This window comes from Parambassis ranga, chromosome 7 (genome assembly GCF_900634625.1).
Source record: "Parambassis ranga chromosome 7, fParRan2.1, whole genome shotgun sequence".
NCBI classification, from domain to species: domain Eukaryota; kingdom Metazoa; phylum Chordata; class Actinopteri; family Ambassidae; genus Parambassis; species Parambassis ranga.
In genome coordinates, this window is record NC_041028.1 from 11,307,882 (window position 1) to 11,325,604 (window position 17,723).

General features: G+C 41.5%; 2 protein-coding genes across 6 annotated transcripts; one reads left to right on the forward strand and one right to left on the reverse strand.

The window, feature by feature from the left end:
• Positions 1–355: 355 nt before the first annotated feature.
• On the reverse strand, positions 356–12,613 carry mbd6 (methyl-CpG binding domain protein 6). Of its 4 annotated transcripts, none has more exons than XM_028409998.1 (13): positions 12,422–12,613; positions 11,265–11,487; positions 10,743–10,879; positions 10,288–10,390; positions 9,826–9,997; positions 7,174–9,564; positions 5,847–6,838; positions 5,465–5,573; positions 5,177–5,322; positions 4,224–4,985; positions 3,507–3,559; positions 3,153–3,216; positions 356–2,041 (listed from the first exon to the last, which is right to left on the reverse strand). In XM_028409998.1, the coding sequence occupies exons 3-13, from the start codon at positions 10,853–10,855 to the stop codon at positions 1,970–1,972; spliced, it is 4,977 nt and encodes a 1,658-aa protein (XP_028265799.1). In that variant the 5' UTR covers positions 10,856–10,879; positions 11,265–11,487; positions 12,422–12,613; the 3' UTR covers positions 356–1,969. The 4 variants fall into 4 exon arrangements, with proteins under 4 accessions (XP_028265799.1, XP_028265801.1, XP_028265800.1 ...); XM_028410000.1 differs by lacking the exon at positions 12,422–12,613 and adding an exon at positions 12,096–12,411; XM_028409999.1 differs by lacking the exon at positions 12,422–12,613 and adding an exon at positions 12,053–12,411.
• A 1,038-nt stretch (positions 12,614–13,651) lies between these two features.
• Positions 13,652–17,575, forward strand: stac3 (SH3 and cysteine rich domain 3). Of its 2 annotated transcripts, none has more exons than XM_028410008.1 (13): positions 13,652–13,960; positions 14,478–14,518; positions 14,871–14,949; positions 15,285–15,441; positions 15,521–15,618; positions 15,719–15,779; positions 15,913–16,010; positions 16,228–16,297; positions 16,422–16,471; positions 16,559–16,641; positions 16,752–16,803; positions 16,888–17,025; positions 17,132–17,575. In XM_028410008.1, exons 2-13 carry the CDS (start codon positions 14,511–14,513, stop codon positions 17,237–17,239), a joined length of 1,002 nt encoding a protein of 333 aa, XP_028265809.1. In that variant the 5' UTR covers positions 13,652–13,960; positions 14,478–14,510; the 3' UTR covers positions 17,240–17,575. The 2 variants fall into 2 exon arrangements, with proteins under 2 accessions (XP_028265809.1, XP_028265810.1); XM_028410009.1 differs by having other exon boundaries at positions 13,652–13,852.
• The last annotated feature ends 148 nt before the right edge of the window (positions 17,576–17,723 follow it).

Below are 17,723 nucleotides of genomic sequence, written 5' to 3' on the forward strand. Positions count from 1 at the left end.
CATCCGAACAAAGACCTTCATCAGCTTCTGTGAATCATCACATCGCAGCCATGTTTCGGCCCTTCTACAAGATCAATGAGGAAAATATGACAGAAGGAGTTGCATAATTCAGGCTGATGCAGCACAATGTCTCGACTGACAGCTTATTAAACACATTAAATAACATTTGGTACCTGAAGACAATGTAAAATCACATTACATCAAGCTTTTTGGAGCAGCTTTTTGCTGTACTTGTTAAACTAAGCACCAAGAAAAGATCTTATCCATCAATCTTAGCTCATACAACTCAGAACACACATCAACACAAGATACATTTTACTGTAAATAGTTTAATATTAAATAAAAATGACTCCCATATAAAAAAGAAAGCTACAGTCCACAATTTAATTGTCTTTTTAAACATGAGTATTGAAAGCAAGGGGTAGAATGAGAAAAATACTTAATTACAATTCCCGGAAAAAATTCACAATTCATTGTTTTCTTTTGTCTTCTAACAATATAAAACAAAATAAAACACATTAACTGTACATATGTACAAATCTCCAAGTGTAGAAATTGCATAATCTGCTTTCTTTTTTACTTTTCTTCTCTTTTTTTTGTTATTTATTTAAATACAGCTAGAAATGCCAGTACTCTTGGGGCAGGGCAGTGTGTGGAGGAAAGCTCACACAGTGATATGAGACAGAGGGAGGACACCACTCCACATCCACAGTAACATGGATGCAACAGATCCACATAAATACACCATCACTCTGCATCTTAGTATTCCAGCCATCCATTCAAACAAAGGACATACAGTACTTTCTGTAATCTCAGGTTTTCTGCACATGGTTGTTTTTCTAAGAATCAAGTAATCTTTCTAGACTCTCGTGGCTGGGAGGGAGAGACTTGTTGGATGACTTCTTCTAAACAGTCTCCAGAGCTACATACAACTATTCAGAGAAAGAAAACAGCCTGTGAAATGCTATGTTTGTGCAAACATATGACAAATGGCACTAAAGTATTAGGGGCTTGTTTGTGTGGATCTTGCAAATCACACTGACTTGCAGAAATGTCTGATTTGTTGGATAACTCTGGCATGTTGCAAGATAATTCTGGGAAATGAACTTATCCAAAGGGTTGATGCAGAAACCATTTAGAAACATCTCACAGGACATACTCAAAGCCAACAAAAAAATCTGTTTTTTCCTGTGTATGAACATTGGTCGATGTGAACTGCCTAAGAAGCCTCATTGAATCAGTTTCTTGGCTAATGGGTTACGTCAGAAAAAAAAAATCAAGTCTTTTCCTTCTTATATTCTCTTTCAGCACCTTCTGAAAACCTTTAGGAACGTTTCTTTGAAGTACAACCCCTGTCTCCAGAATATAACCGCAAAGAGCCTTTTATCTTCTTAACAGACAGGGTCTCATTTACTGAAATAAAAATAAATTCAACAGACAGTAGGGGCTCAGCATCAGCACTGTTGTCCAACAAACACTCATAAGGACACACTCATCCACACATGCACAGACACACTTTCAACGGAGAGAGCATCGTTCAAGTAGATGGGCTTAATCCTGACTCACAGTAACACACTGATCAGAACAAAACAGTACTTGTTATTTTTATGTTTTCTCTTTGATATAATTCTAACATCAACCTAATTGACAGATCTTTGATCACAATGTCACGCAACCATTTTGTGATGTAGACCTAAGAGAAAACCTAAGTGAAAAAGTCTCCACAACATCGCTCTTCAATTTTTACACTTTTTTTAAGAATAAATTTATCAGACTAGCTATTTTTTTAATAGTGGTTGCCATAACAATGGTTGACATGACAACATCATCATATTAGTGCAGTTGATTTTTTTTTTAAAAAAAGGTCACACAGTAGTGATGAGGGTGGAGAGATGGAGGAGGGGTATAGAGAGGCACCCAGCCGCCTTTCATAGGTGTACAGCTTTGACTTAACAGCACCCTCCACCAATCACTGCCTTTGAGACCTGGTGCCTCGTCGACGCCTGCCACGCACTGACCTCTCAGGCTTAAGCAGTGCCGTCTGTAAGGAAAGAGAGAGAGAAAACTTCTTATCAGCCTCATTTCAGTCCACCCCCCCAGTCAGAGTTGCACAATCATTCCCATCATCCATCAAAACTCTTTTCAACCGATAGGCGGGTTGTCCCTCACTTCTTGCAGCCCACAATAACAGGCCTTGATATGATATTGATTTTTCTCTTTATCTTAACCCTAACCCTTTTTTTATAAAACAAGATATCAGTTTAGGTCTTAGAGGAGATTTTCAAAAGTTATGTAATTGTGTCTGGATGCTTCCCAAATGATTTGCATATAGTGAGATTTGATCACAAGTGATCCCTTGAAATTCATTCTAATGATAGGAAGCTGTCTAATAGTGAATAGAGTCACATAGCTTTAAATATATTACACAACAGCCTTCCCCCAATAAATTTTTTTTTTGCACACAATAAAAGTCCTTGTTTTACCACCAGCAGTTACAATTATTTATCCAAATGTGTGAAATGTAATATTAAAGACATAACTTTGCACAAAATAGGCTAGAGAAAAGTAATAGAATAAAGTGCTGTACAACTATAGAGTTTGAGTTGAGAAAGCAGCAACAAATTCTAACTACCAAACTACAGTGAATGTGTAACATATTCAGACTGTCCACAGAGCCGATTGGCCTTAGAATGGTCCTCTTAACTGGTTTGTGTAAAATGGGTAAATTCTATGGAATATAGTAGGGGACACTTGTATACATTAATAATTTTCATATAACTGAGCCTGCCATTCTGTCCAAGGGACAGTCAAGACATGATAACAGAAACCAACAATTAAAAGTTCAAAATCATTTCCTATATGCCAGTTGGTTTTAGAGAAAATATGATCAATTTACAGTCTAATTCTGTCATGTAACACAAATAATATAAGTGGAAGACTGGCCTATTTTAGAGGGGTTTTCCATGAAATATACACACACCAGCTTCCACTCTATCAACAGTCTGCATACATTTCACATTTAATGTAGCTTAGCCTTAACAACTGGGAGAAATGTTTAAACAGATTATTTAAACTAGTGAGTAATCATTGATAATCAATGCTGGTGAATTAAAAAACAACATCTGAAATTCATTACGGGGGGTGGTTCTTACTGCCTTGGTTTCCTCTAATGCTGAAGAATCCATGTCTCTGAAGTCTTCTAACACGTTCTGTAGCCTGATAAAAAAAAGAGGCATGTTAGCCCTCAATACTTTACAACCAACACATTTAATAGGAAAATTATCAAACATTTAGCAAAACTAAAAATAAATCCTCAAAGGTGATCAATCAGAATGTCCTTGTTCATTGACTGGAAGTTCTTAGGGGAATAGTTGGAATTAGTAGTGTTTAAGTCATTGGTTTTCATCATTCTGATGTGCCCTTATAGAAACTATTTGGAACAAATATCTCCTGAAAATGATTGGTAGCCTATGTCTGAAGAATGGACCATCAAAAAGGCAACTTACGTTTGTTTTCTTTTCCTTCCTCTTCTGGCTCCCCCTGCTACTCCTACTTGATCCTTGGGATGCAAAAACAGGCATTATTTTACATTAGCATCATCATAAAGTCATCACTTCTGCTATTTTTTTAGAGTAGTAGTTAAGTAGAGTTCTGTGGGCTGACTTATTTACACCCTTGGAGCTAGGCTTCGGGCCAATTTTGAAATCATAGCTCACATGTGGCTTGGGCATTTGGTCTGTTTCAGGCTTCTCTTTTATATTTTAGAAATCCATCAAAAGACTGGCATGCAAATAATGTCATGTGATGATGAGGTCACTGCAGTTACACCAATTGAATGGCAGCACTATGTTAAAGCATGGTCCATTAAAAATCAAAAAATCATCTAAAAAGAACTGTTGTGATTGACAGTACAAATAGATTGAACAAGAAATTTAAGATGTAGTTTGTAGTTGATATATGTAGATAATTTATAAATACATATATATAAATCCCAGGAAACCTGATTCCAACCCATATTTCAATCTTCATGGCCCCATAGCCTTTTTAGTGAGTTTTGAGGTTAACCATTGAGTGAAACTGCTTGCCTCATCTTATGCTTGTCATAAACATTTCAAATTTAATATAGGCAAATGTTAATTTGAGAGACTAAATTGATCAAACGTATGGTTAACTTAGTGTCCACCGCTAGCTACATGGTTATCACTCAACACTTCAGCACTCACCATTCCCTGTTCTATGTGCAGCAATATCCCAGCCGTTTCCTCACTGGGCCTCCCACTGCATCCATCCCTAGGACTGAGGTATTCTGCATGGGGAACATGTCCCTGCCTTTCTACCCCTGCCTCCACAAAGGGACACACAGCTGCAGCTGGCCCAGTACAGTCTGTCTTGGCCTCCTCCAAGTATATGGGTGGCAGGGGAGGAGGCTCTGGATGAGTATGTCCTTCTACCATGACCTGCTTCCTCTGTAAGGGTAATGTGGACCCATCCTCAGTAGGTTTGGGTGTCCCCTGGGCTGGGGAATGGGCTGCTGCTTCCAAACTGAGCCGGGATAAGTCTGGGTTCCGGAGGGAACAAGCTCGACGTGGGCTGAGAGAGACTGGGGCACTTGCCTGTGGCAGTGTTGGGACAGACCGGGTATGGTGATCAACAGGGAAAGAAACTGGCGGTAAGGCACAGAAGGGTGAAGTGGGGTCAGATGGCCCCAGGTGGGCCCCATCTTCCTGCTCTTTAGCACTAACTTGAAGGAAGGAGGTATAAATTGTGTCCATGAAGGAGGTGTAAGGATCAATAACAGATCTGCCCTCAGTCCCAGAGGGCTGAGTGGGGGGCGAGGATTCTTGGGCAGTAGCTGGAGCTGGAACAGGACTTGGGACTGTTTCAGGAGTAATTTGACTGGCTGGTATATCTTCCTGTGAGGCTGGGCTTTGGCTTTCCTGTAATGCGACTGGCTTCTCTCCTTCTGAGGGTGGTGCAAGGTTTAGCTGGAGAGAAAATACAAAAAGCACATACCAACTGTTAAAAACTGTCCTGAAAAGAGAGAAAGATTAGTAATGTCTTGATTACTTTTAGGGCATCAATCAGATGTCCAGAGTCGATGTCAATATTAATAACCAACATAAATATTGTTTCCTGACTTTTGGTTGTAAAGTGACACTGCGTGAAGAGTACCTACCTGTATGTTATTGATTATGTTGATAGCTCCATCAGGACCCTGCAACAGAGGCATTCCTAACGCAGAGGCCTGGACTGGGGGTAGAAGAATAGAACCTGCTCCAATCCCCACCATGTTGTGGAGGCCTGCGATGCCATGAAGATCTCCTATGAAAGACAATTTACAGATGCACTGATGCAGCTGACTTACATCTTCAGTGTCTTTGCAGGGTTTTAAGTTATACTATTTAGTCATATATTTAACAAAACACATTTAATCATGATAAAGATCTATTATACACATTCTCACCTAATAAAGCAGGGTTAAGCAAAGTGGGCAGCAACTGTTGGAGGATGGGGTTGTCCTTTCCTTGGAGAGAAACAGGGATGAGTGTCTCATCACCGGCATCAGTAGGTACCTGAAACGGTAATGCAGATTGCACATGTTGATGTTAGGAGTTTCTAGCAATTTACAAACTACTCAAGTAAAAAACTAGGGGGTCAGAAATACAAGAATTTCTAAAGAATGCATGAACAATTACTATTTTTAAAAAGACTGAATAAAGACCCCCTTTCTTATTATTGCTACACTAACGACCTTTTAATTGATGCAGGGGAAAACACTGAGGATGTAGGTATTTTTGTGGGGAACTAGCATGTGAGGAAAGAGCTATGGGAGGTAGGCAGTTTACCTGAGGGTGGGTATGATGTTGGGTTTGCTGAGCAGGAGCTAATTGGGTGTTGGGAGGAGGGTGGAGCTCAGCAGAGCTCAGGGCAGCAGTGAGCAAGGCAGGGCTAAGGGGCAGAAAGGCTGTGGGGTGAGGAAGAGTGGCAGGTAAGAGGAGAGACTGCAGGGCTTGGATATGGCCCTCAGCTCCTGGAGGAATGGGAACAAGGCCTTGGGAGACTTCCAAAAGCCCTGGCCCTGTTAGAGAGGATGGATCCAGGAGGCCAGAGGTTTTATCCAGAGAGAGGCCCTCCAGTGTGGTAGGTATCTGCTGTGATTGCTGGATAGGAACTTCTAAGCTGACCTGGCTCAGCTGACCTAGTGACGACAGAGGTAACAAGGAGGTTTGCTGTTGTCCAAGCAACAGGGAGGCCATGAGCAAAGCCTGAAGACTGGGTTTTTCTGTTAAATCGGCATCCTGTCCAGCAGACGTTGCCGAAGCTGGGGCTGGGAGTGGGTTCAGCAGGCCCAAAAGGTTCAGAGGCAGGTCCCCATTCAACAAAGGCAACAATGGAAACAGAGGGTTGCTGTTTATCTGCTTCTGTTGTTGATCTTGGTTTTGCTGCTGTGTCTCTTGCTGTTGTATCAGTAACTGCTGCTGCTCTGATTGTTGCTGCTCTGCAAGATTCTGTGGTAGTTGTGGGTTAACGTTGGTAGCAGGTATATGTGCATGTTGTCCTCCAAGCCACAGTGCCCCTAAAGGCAATGAAGCCAGGACTGCTGGGTCCAGGAGAGATGGTAGACCTCCTGTAGATGACAGCAGCTGCAGCAGCTGCTCTTGGTTCATGAAGGGGAAGGCTTCGGAAAGAGGTAATGCAGCAGGTGAGTCTCCCAAAACTGAAGGGGGACTGTGATTCTGTCCTTGGCGAGGGGAGCATGTAAGCCCAGGACTGGTGGCTGTGGATGGTTTGGTCATTGTGGAGACTTTTGGGTCTACATTTTCCAGGTCCTCCGGTCCTATGGGAAAGACATGCATTATTCACCTCTGTTCTACACGACTTCTTAATCATTAAACAAATTTTTCAGTAAACCAAAACTACTGAAACACTACAAGAAGGATTAGAGAAATTATGTGATTTAATTTTAAATAACTTGAAAGATTATTTTTGTGGAAAACAGTCACACCCATTACTTTTGAAACATTAAAAGGCCAAGTTAACTAGAATAACTAAAAAAAATAGTACATTTTCTTTACATTGCCATTTGTAAACAATGTTAACCAACATGCATTAAAAAGTTCAGGTTGAAACTTTAAAACTAAACACAAACTTCAGGCAGGAGAATATCCTTACCTTGATTTCCTGGGGAAGACATCTCACTATCAGTGATACGGCTGGAGGAGTTGCACTCCCCCTGGGGCACAGTTGAGGATGCTGTGAGAAGGGCCAAGACATGGTTGCTAAGATCAAGTGGCTTTGGGGAAGTGGATGTCCCTACAGAAACACCTGATGGAGATATGCCATTACCACCAATCTCTGTCGTCACAGGGCCCTGTGGTGAAGCTACCTGTGATGTTTCCTGGGAGACATAATCTATTGTAGGAATGTGATTATCAGTTGGTTGATGTTTCTCAGAGGAAGATGGAGACATTTGCTGAGATGGACTGCTACTGTTGTGGAAAGCTATATTTGAGTCAGACATCACAGTACAAGGAGACTCTCTTTGTAGAAGGCTTGACTTAGTAGATTGAGGAAGAGATTGAGAGAGTGATGATGGGAACTGAGAGCAAGTGGGAGGAGGAGAAAGTGGCTGTGGCACCATGGGTAGAGAATTAGTGTTATCTGTTCGGCACTGTGACTGAGTTTGTGGGTGCCTCACATTTAAGTCAGAGGCTGGAGAAGAGGGTGAGAGTCTGGGGCTCTGTTTATTAGTGTGTCCACCTCCTTCAACAGACACAGATCCTGACTGTGCTAAGGCAGAGTTGGATGCTGAGGCTATAGCATGCGCATTCTGCACACTGAGCAGGTGTAACAGAGCAGACAAAGGCTGGGTTGGAGGATCCAAGCCAAGAGCTGTAGGTGTCACGCCTGTAGTGAAATCCAGAGCCTCAGGCTGCCGCGAAGGCCGAGAAATGTGTGCTGTAGGTCTTGGAGCAGGGGGCCTGGGTATCTGCCCAGGAAGGATTGGATGATGGTTATCTAACATGACAGCATTCTGGTTCTGCACAGCTGAGGTAGAGGAAGAGTTTGAAGAGGAGGAGGACAGGTTGATAACATTAGCAGAAACACTGTCTTCTGTTAGGGTCTTCCATGGTCCATTAGTCAACTGCTGGGTGTCTCTTAGCATGCTGAGGACCGTGGGAGATCGTCGCTGCCTCTTCCTGTGAGATGCATTCCGTTCTACCATGGAAGGCTGTTGAGGAGAGGATGAAGCCAGGGACTGGATTAGAGGGTGGGATGGAGGAAAAAGGACAGCAGAGGCTGCTGCAAGGGAGGAATGGGGTGGCCTAGTAGAAGCAATAGAAGAGGGAGGGTGGCTGCTATGTAAAGTGCTGTTTGTTACCTTTGACTGTTGCTGTTGTGCCTCTTTCAGGACTTCCAAAGAAGAAGGCAAGCTCCCAGGATTGCTGGCCACATTTGAGCTCTGACTCTGGGTTATCTGGTTAGTCAACTGAGCTTTGGCAGCTGCAGAGAGCAGGCTACTTGCAGGAAAAGACGCTGTGTGTGGCAGCTTGCCCTGATGGCTATGATGGTTTAGAAATGGCCCCAGAGGTAAACTAGAGGACCATGTAGAGTTGAAACCAAAGCCTGGTGGTCCTGGACTGGAAGTCAGAGCACTCTTTGAGGGCTTTGATGAGAGAACATGAGGGGTACTACCGCTTTGGTTGGTCAGTAAAGAGGGATTAGTAGGGTTTAGGAGGTGGTGATTATTAGTGCTGCTGTTGCCTGAGTTCTTAAACTGCTCCAAAATATCTTCCAACTTGTACTTAGGGAAGTGAGGGCTGGGATTTGGGGAGCCACTGGGGAGTGGGGAGTGTGGAGAGGAAGAGGTGGATTTCCTCCTCTGGGACAAAATACTTCCCATCACTCTTCCCTCTGCTGATGCTGTTGCACCTCCATGTTCAGAGAGAAGGGTGGAAGGAGAGGCTGAAGGGTGGTGGGACCGCTGGTGAGCAGGAGACACACACGTGTTATGGACAGATGGAGAGAGGGAGGGAGACCGGGAGGGAGGGGATCCTCCCATGATGACAACATGGGGATGATGGCTTTGAGTGGGTGTTCTCCTTCCTCCTCCACTAAGTGTCATAGATGAACAGGGAGGTGGTGAAGAGAGAGGCCCCAGCCGAGGAGAGCCGGGAGTCTCGGGGGTTTTGGGTGTTCTTTGACCTTGAATGATGTTCTGAGGTGTAGGGGTTCGGGGTGACCTCTGGGCTGTGCTGTAAGCTGGGAATGAGGAGCTGGAGGAAGAGGTGGGTGATGCTGGGACAGTCGAATGGTGAAGCTTTTTTAAAGCTTCTAGGGGATGGTGAGAGTTTGTGCTTGTGTGAATGACAGGCGAAGATCCATTGTAAGGGTAAATAAACTGGTGGGGGGATTTTGGGCTGGCACAGGGGTTCGGGTGGAAATTGTTGTGTGGTCGAGCCAGGGTTGGATGGAGTTTTGAATAGTAAATGCCACGGTCCTCCTCTTCATGTTCTGTGGGTTCCCCTCGTGGATCATGGCGGTCCACTCGATTGCTTACTTCTAGAGGTGGACACACATGCAGAAATTTTTTTTTTACATTCAGAAGATGAGCGTTGCTAAGTAGTTTACATACATCTGATATGGCTCCAATTTTCAGTTTTTACTGGCTCTAACCTGACATACATACATACAAGTGATGACTAGGTCTTTTAATGACTAAATGTACATTAATTTGCAATAGATTATGAACACTGGATATTTCCATTATTGGGATAATGTCTATGAGATGTTGTAGTTTTTCCTCAAAGCTTTACAATTTACCTGGATGATGAAAGTTGGCAAATGGAAGCTGTGACACCTGCATACTTCGACACAGAGCGGCCATTGCCACAACTTTCCTGCGGTGATTACACAGTTTGGTCATGTCCTGCTCTGCTTTGCCTAGTGGCTGGCTGTGCTGTTCCACCTTCACACCCACAGTGAAGTTGAAAACCTGCATTATACAAAGTGGAAGAGGATAAGACAGGAGAGAACTTGATGCATTAAACTGTCAAAAAAACAATCCTAACAAAATGGTCAGGTGGAGAGGAGTTTGTTAATGAAATGTTGCTATTTTGACTAAACTGTTGAATATGATTTCTTTTGTTTCAACTAACATGTTAACATTAACAAATTTGAGGAAGGGTATCCTCGCTTATCCAGGAAAACAGGGAAGAAAGGAGAGGAGAGAAAGTGCCACAATTCTACACAACACAAAGAAAACTTACAGAGCTAGGGCTTTACCTTGTGGATTATCAGTGGGCACTCCAAACCACATTTGCAGGTGCCATCGGTCAACAGATAGGTCTTGACCTCATCCAGAGTGGACAGGGCAGTGCCACTGGGACTACAGGAAGAATAGTATGCGTAACAAGGGAGGAACACAAATACTTAATTTAGGCTGTGCATATAACTGAAAGATGTTTTACTTTGTTATTTTATAAGAGATACTCTTTTTAAAAAATAAATAAATTAAAGAACACAATAAATTAGAAATTGAGAGGAGATAATCAAAAAGCAAAAAGAAATCACAACAAAAGCTAGGGTCAAGTTCTCATTGTGTTACACATTTACAGCTCTTACAGAAAATACTAACACACATATTCACACAGGAACTATAGCTATAGATAAAGCTCCCCTGTCCAAATACTAATAGACATAAATAACTCTGTGATACTTGTTTAACTGAACCAACACACCTGACATAGATCACTTGTCTTCCTTCCACTTTTCTCTGCCAGCCAATGGGGACGTGTATTGCAGCGTGGACCCCATCCTTGTCCTCACTGACAGTCTCACTGCCTCCCATCATTTCGTAGCTGCAGCCTGACAGCACCTTGGAAAAGCAGATAAGTTTAAACATATTTTTCCCTTTTAAAGATATTCCACTGTTATTTATGTGCACAGTAGACAGACAGGACTGGTGGAGTAAAAGGAACAGAATAAATTGCAGTCAAGGTCTGGCCAAATAAAATGGTAAAATACTACTACTACCACTACTTTAACAGGAACAGAGTTGCAAATACATTTTTTCTATTCATTTAAGGTAATACACTTCATACCCCAATTGTCTTCTACACATCAAAAAGGTGTAGCATGGTACCTACTGTTCCAAGCTCCAGACAATTTACTCCACTCCATCTCAACTGGGTGTGGCCAAAACACAACGATTTTATTTTACCATCAAGATAATGCAATTAAAACAATAACATGCTGCATACCTTGTCATCTTTGGGAAGCCAGGATCTATTTTGGCTAGGGTATCCACTGTCCAGTGAACATGCTGGTGGGTTTGAAGCACACAGACTGCCAGTCAAGCCTGACTTGTCCAAAATACCTGGACTTTCCTCAGCTGTGAGGCAGATCCTCAAGTTACAGGATGACTCCTACAGATGTATCTCTTCAGTTCACATCAGAGTAGGGGCTTGGATGAAAACAGAGTGCCTACAAAGAAAAGTGGAGGTGGATTATGTAATCCGGCAGGGACAGCGACGGTAAATAAATCATGCCATAATGCCCGTCTGCAACTGATCTTATCCACGCATTCCTCAAAACTGAACATCAAATGCACTACACTCTCTAAAAGAACAACTTCAGAACAAGCTTTGGCTACTTTGAAGTAAGAGGGTGTGTTTGGGTAGGCCCGTGGTTAACTGAATAATAGCATTATGAGCAGGTCTCTTTCCGTGTCGAACATACTAGCAGCATTAAAACGAGACTTAAATTGTACCTTAGAACATTTTATAGCTGAACCAATTTCCACACATATATAGTGAGCCGTCATGGAACAATATCCCACTAACTGCACGTCTAATGCACAGAAGCTAACGTCTATGCTAACAGCTAAGCTAGCAAGCTACCCTACTTTGTACTATGTTGTCGTGACAGCTGTCAGGCGCACAAAACACTCCGATGCAAAACTCTTGCGTGTTAGCTTAACAAGAAATGACCTATGCACAATACAGCTCCGAAATAAAATGAATCTCTTTAGCACATAACACTTACTTACTGATATCCGTTAGCTAACGTCGTTATCAGCAGGACCTACCAACCTTTCTCTGCGTCAAGCTCCGTGTTGGCGAAGTTTTGGAGTCCTGGCTTTTCTGGCTCGCGGGAGAATCAAGAGTTAGCTGTCTAGCTAACGGGACTAGCCATATAATGTTTTGAAAACGATTGATACTTTAAGATATAACCGTAAAATTGATCCGTACGTAATCTAAATCAAGGACTGATGCAGTCAATCAGCTCTCAGCTTTTATACAACATCTGCCAGTCCGATTTAGAAAACAAAGGGTAATAACGCTTCATTTTACTGCGGGATCTCGGGGCTAACGCTATCAGCTAGGCTAGCTAGTAGAGCTAACTGACTGAAATTTACTTGATTCTGAAGTGTCCCAACAAGGCTGCAGGATGTTCCGCTCCCGGTCTGCAGTTATCCAGTTGTTGCTTTGGCCTCTGCTCCGCTAAATATTGTAGCATTCAAATGTATTCCAACAACCATAATAACCCATGTTATTCCCAATTCACAGTTGCCCAGTTTTTTTTCTTACAAATTCCGAGCAAAAAAATAATGGAGTTTTCTGCTGGGCATGCGCACTCAGTACTTAGGGAATATTGTACCCGACATGCAACGGGACCTTTGTAGTACAGTCAATGGTTCATAGCATAGGCCACAGACTGAGGAGGTTTTACATTACTCTTTAAATTTTACCTGTCCAAGGTGGTGTTCGACCAGACAGATATGATTGGAGTGTAGAGTTTGATCAAATATATAAAACTCTCAATAATGGGAATATATTCTGCGTAGCCTCTGTATTCAATGTATATATAATATAATTTGTTTGCTGAATGCATGTGTTTAAATGTGAAAATAAAGACTGCCAAAAAATACGACAACAAATAAGAACTAATAGGAACCTCAGTCTTTCGTGCCATATCTGAATGCAGCCCACTGTGCAGCAGAAGTTTCTACACCTCTAATGCTGTAAAATAAACTGACATGAATCTTGTGTTGTTTACACACAGTCTATGCATATTCTACACATGGTGTTAGTCTAGCCTATATGTAGGTTAATAAATATCTAAAATAAAGTATATGTATTGAATTATTATGTGTGTGTGTGTGTGTATTTTATATCAAAGACAGAATTTCATATTTACAGCCCAGATAGCCTTTTTCTTTGTGGACTTGGAACCAACACATAAACTTTCAGACTCAAAATAAAGTTTTTATATTGCTGATTAAACATTGAGCAGTACAATAACCATCTTCTCTTTTGAATTGTTTTGTATCTTCTAGCTGTACTATGTGTTCTGTGTACACAGCAGCACTCACACAGTCATTCGTATGGGTTTATGCATTTAAAAGAGCATCATTTGGAAACGTGTGCTTTTATGTTCCGTCAAAATGGTGACTCAGAGGTCTGTGATTGTTGTGGTGTCTGCGTGTGCTCCAATAAATAAATATGAGAAAGGACAGATAGATCACGTATGCATATGTTTCTGTTGTGTGTGAACAAGTGGAGAGGTGTGTATGTATAATAAAGACAGAGGGAGAGAATGTATCAGGTTTCCCCTCGTCATCGTTGCTCAGTCTGAGGTCCTCAGCTGTTGCAAACTGTCAATCTGACATAGTAGCACTTTAGCCTGGCACACACTCAAATACACGCAGAAAATCATAGATACGCATAAAGATATATGCTCACACTGCAAGCCTGCAATTACTTTGGAAGTCTGAAGAGAGTCTAGAGGGACCAGAGAAAGGGGACCAGGCGGTCTGACTGTTCATACGGCATCCGGAGGCCCTGAAGTGAGCAGACTGGTTTGTTACTGACAATACAGCAGGTCAAAGACCTGTTCACAGCGTTTCTCCTCAGTGTAATTTCATTCGTTTGACCTGTACAAATTTGGACAAAAGGTAGGTATTTGTTATAATTTAAAACCTTAGTGCTTTCCAACCAAAAGGCATTAATACATTAACTCAGCTTGTTTGTGTTGATTCCTGTCTGGACATTTATAAGAACCTTATAAAAAGCTACCAGATGGATAATTTAGATTCTTCTCCCTAATTACAAGAAAGACTGATGTATTGTTTTTGAAATATATTTCTAGAATTTGCCTTCTTATTACTGACTGGCAGGGTCACCCAATTTTAGCTGTGATGAGATTGAATTTCACAACCCTGGAATAGATTAGGTCAAGTAGAGAAGTACACTCAAACACTGAATATGTGTTTGTGCTTGAGCATGCAAGCGCATATTCCCATATACTCTTTTCAACTCTTTTGGCAATGAGTATCACAAAAGTAACACAAACTGTAAGAAACAAGTACACATATTTTCCTTTGATCAAAGCAGCAACTCAATCTGTGTTTCTTAAAAATAAACCTGAACTTTTGATATTTTGATTTGAGGCAAACTCTCATTTCATTCTAGGTGAAGCAGTATTGACGCTCTTGATACCACACTATGGATCAGTGAGTATATTTCATGAAATATCATAATCAGCTCTTAGTTTTACATCACCTACCCCAGTCTGAAAAATACAGAAATATAATGTAATATTGATTGCACTGCTTCTTGATCTTGATCTTGATTTAAAAAAAATGTTCAGTCCTTCCCTGAATCGATCAAATTCAATAAATTAACAATAAGCTATTTTAATAGTAGAATGATGTATATTGGCACAAAGCATGTCAGTTACACCAAGTGATTCAACCTAAACTAGGCAAGTCTAAGGTCAACTTGTAAGAGTTAACAGTGAACGGTGGGTGCTGGCTGATCTTCTTCATTGCCTGTTTTCCATCTGTGTGTTTGTGTGTGTGTTAGGGAGGATGACAAAAACTCTGTGGATATCCATGACAACCCTCCAGTTCCTGACAACTTTGTGAGAGAGGATGGAGACACTGTGAGTGACAGCAGCATTCCCCTTCTATTAGCTGCGCTGTTCTAGGGGTGTTTAAAATAGGCACCAGCTGGGACAGAATTGCAGTGCAGTGTCCACTGGAAAAAAAAACATGAGCTCCAAGTTACGCAGGTGTCCATATCCTGTATAACCCTGTGAGATAAAGAGACCCTGCTGGCTGAGGTTTGAAGGACGATCACATGGGCTGAGATATGACATTGTTTACATGCAGGCTGATAAGCATGTACATTTAATATCTACACAGGACATGTTGTTTATGCCAGTAACCAGAGTAAATGTTGTTTGGACAGTTTGTAACATGTCCTTTGTGTCTCTAGGTCTATTTCATATATGAAGAAGAGGTGGAGGTGGAGGAGAAGGAGCCAGAACCTCCTTCAGAGCCTGTTTTGAGGATCAATGACAAACCCCACAAATTTAAGGACCATTACTGCAAGAAACCCAAGTTCTGTGATGTCTGTGCTCGCATGATTGTCTGTACGTATTGGTAACAACTTTACACTGAGATTTTGTGATTTTATTTTTTAATTCTGGTTTACTTTCATCCTCCTTTTAGTGAACAATAAATTTGCTCTGAGGTGCAAAAACTGCAAGACTAACATCCACCATTCATGTCAGTCGTATGTCGAGTTCCAGAGATGCTTTGGCAAAATTGTGAGTTTACTTATCGCCTGCAAAAATGCAAATGCAATACACAATATGTGTTGGCCACTACAGTGTATGCATATTGTAATTTTCATGTTGTTCTCTACAGCCACCTGGCTTCAGAAGGGCCTACAGCTCCCCCCTGTACAGCAGTGACCAACCAGATCCAAGTCAGCCTAATCAATCACGAATAACAAAACAAACAGTATCTCTTGTTCATCTCTCCCTCTCTCTCCTCTCTCCCCCTTCTTTAAATATATATCTATATTCTGTTTTTTGGCTAACATCTCTTTCATGAACCAGACAACCCAAACCGGAATGACCCCGTCTTTGATACCCTGAGGGTCGGCGTCATCATGGCAAACAAGGAGCGTAAAAAGAATGAAAATGACAAGAAAAATGTAAGTTTTTGATGTAATTTTAATTTGAAACGTCAATACTGCCATTTACAGAATTACAGAAATTCAAATTCTAATGACACCAATCAGGAGAAATGCTTTTCCCTCTTTAATCTGATTACAGTTAAGAGTACTTATTTAAGTAAGAGTCTGTATATAAGATGTTAAAGAAATAGTTAATTTGTGTAGGGTGCTAATTTGAGGGGGTTTCGTCTTCTAGATGATGATGATGGAAGAGGAGGAGGAAGAGGAGAACCAGCAGCCCAAAGAAAATGAGGAGGGAGGAGAAGGTAGAAACTATAATATCTATAATCTGCTGTTTTATGTTCTGGATGTGGTCTAAAAAAATAACAAATCAGTAGAAATAAGCACTGGTTTCTAATGAGCGTGGTGTTGACTGTGCTGTCCCTAAAGGGAAACCTGATGACAAAAAGGAAAAGGGAGGAGACAAAGCAGATGACAAGGTGACAAAAACAATTCAGTATACCTTCTTTAAATGTGCTTATGCTACAGTTACCTTATGTTATGCATCTCTACTGCCCTGTCAACAGAGTAAGGGTACATTCTCCCAGTCTCACTATTACCTGGCTCTCTACCGCTTCAAGGCCATTGAGAAAGATGACCTTGATTTCCAGTATGTTTCAAATTTTCTAAAGTATAAAGCGTTTTTACTGATTTATTCAAAACATTTCAACATTCTTTTTCATTACTGAGACACATAAAAGACGTGTGTTTTTGTGTTAGCCCTGGTGATCGGATTACAGTACTGGATGATTCTAATGAGGAGTGGTGGAGGGTAAGTTTGCCTTAATGTATATTAAAGCTTAAAATGATACATTTCATTTGGATTTCTCTTAGATTCTCTTTGCTGTATTTTCAGGGAAAGATGGGGGAGAAGACAGGCTACTTCCCCACCAACTACCTCATAAAAGTGCGCGCGTCAGAAAGAGTTTTCAAAGTGACCCGCTCCTTCGTAGGGAATAGAGAGATGGGACAAATCACACTTAAAAAAGATCAGGTAACTGGATGAAGACTGGTGCGACTGTTGCCCTTTAATAAGATTAAAAATAGCATCATTACATTAATATGACAGCAGATGTTAACTATTGCCACTATTGTTTCAGATTGTGGTGAAAAAGGGAGATGAGAAAGGTGGCTATTTGAAGGTCAGCACTGGACGCAAGCTGGGCTACTTCCCAGCTGACCTGCTGCAGGAGATTACTGTGACATAAACCATCAGCAACAAAAATGTCATAACATACTGGCACAGACTGGAAGCATCACTGCCTGCTTCAGCATAACTGTATGTTGTCTATATGTAGTTATACATATGACACAACATTGTATTGCATTGGTCAGATGCTTAAAGCTGCTGCCTGATGATTGTTACTAGCCCAGGACCTGAGGAGCCTGGTTTGTTATGATGTACTCTCTGAGTCCTCTGAAACCACATTAGTGCCTACAGCTTTGTACTGAGAACAGCAATTAGACTGTCCATAGACAGTTTTATAGCTTTGCCTTGTGCTTAATTTTGTGTGCCTCTGATGAATTAAAGCTGTGTAAAAACAGCAATTCCATGTGTCCGCTTACTTTGTGCACACTCTAGTGGCCATATGTTGTTACTGCACGTGTCCTGTGCTTTTAAGTGGGACACTTTTATTTCATTTGGATAGTATTTAGATGGGCTTTTATTTCAAGATGGAGCCAGTGCAGTGC

Bases quoted from the DNA above. Each gene is read 5' to 3' on its own strand.
- stac3 (XM_028410008.1), top strand. The intron at 15,780-15,912 runs GTCAGCCTAATC...TTCATGAACCAG, and splicing joins CAGTGACCAACCAGATCCAA to ACAACCCAAACCGGAATGAC. The intron at 16,011-16,227 runs GTAAGTTTTTGA...TTCGTCTTCTAG, and splicing joins ATGAAAATGACAAGAAAAAT to ATGATGATGATGGAAGAGGA.
- mbd6 (XM_028409998.1), bottom strand. From the start codon at position 10,855: ATGATGGGAGGCAGTGAGACTGTCAGTGAGGACAAGGATGGGGTCCAC. The intron at 5,574-5,846 runs GTAAACTGCCTA...TTACCGTTTCAG, and splicing joins AACATCATACCCACCCTCAG to GTACCTACTGATGCCGGTGA. The intron at 4,986-5,176 runs GTAGGTACTCTT...TTTTCTCTCCAG, and splicing joins ACATAATCAATAACATACAG to CTAAACCTTGCACCACCCTC.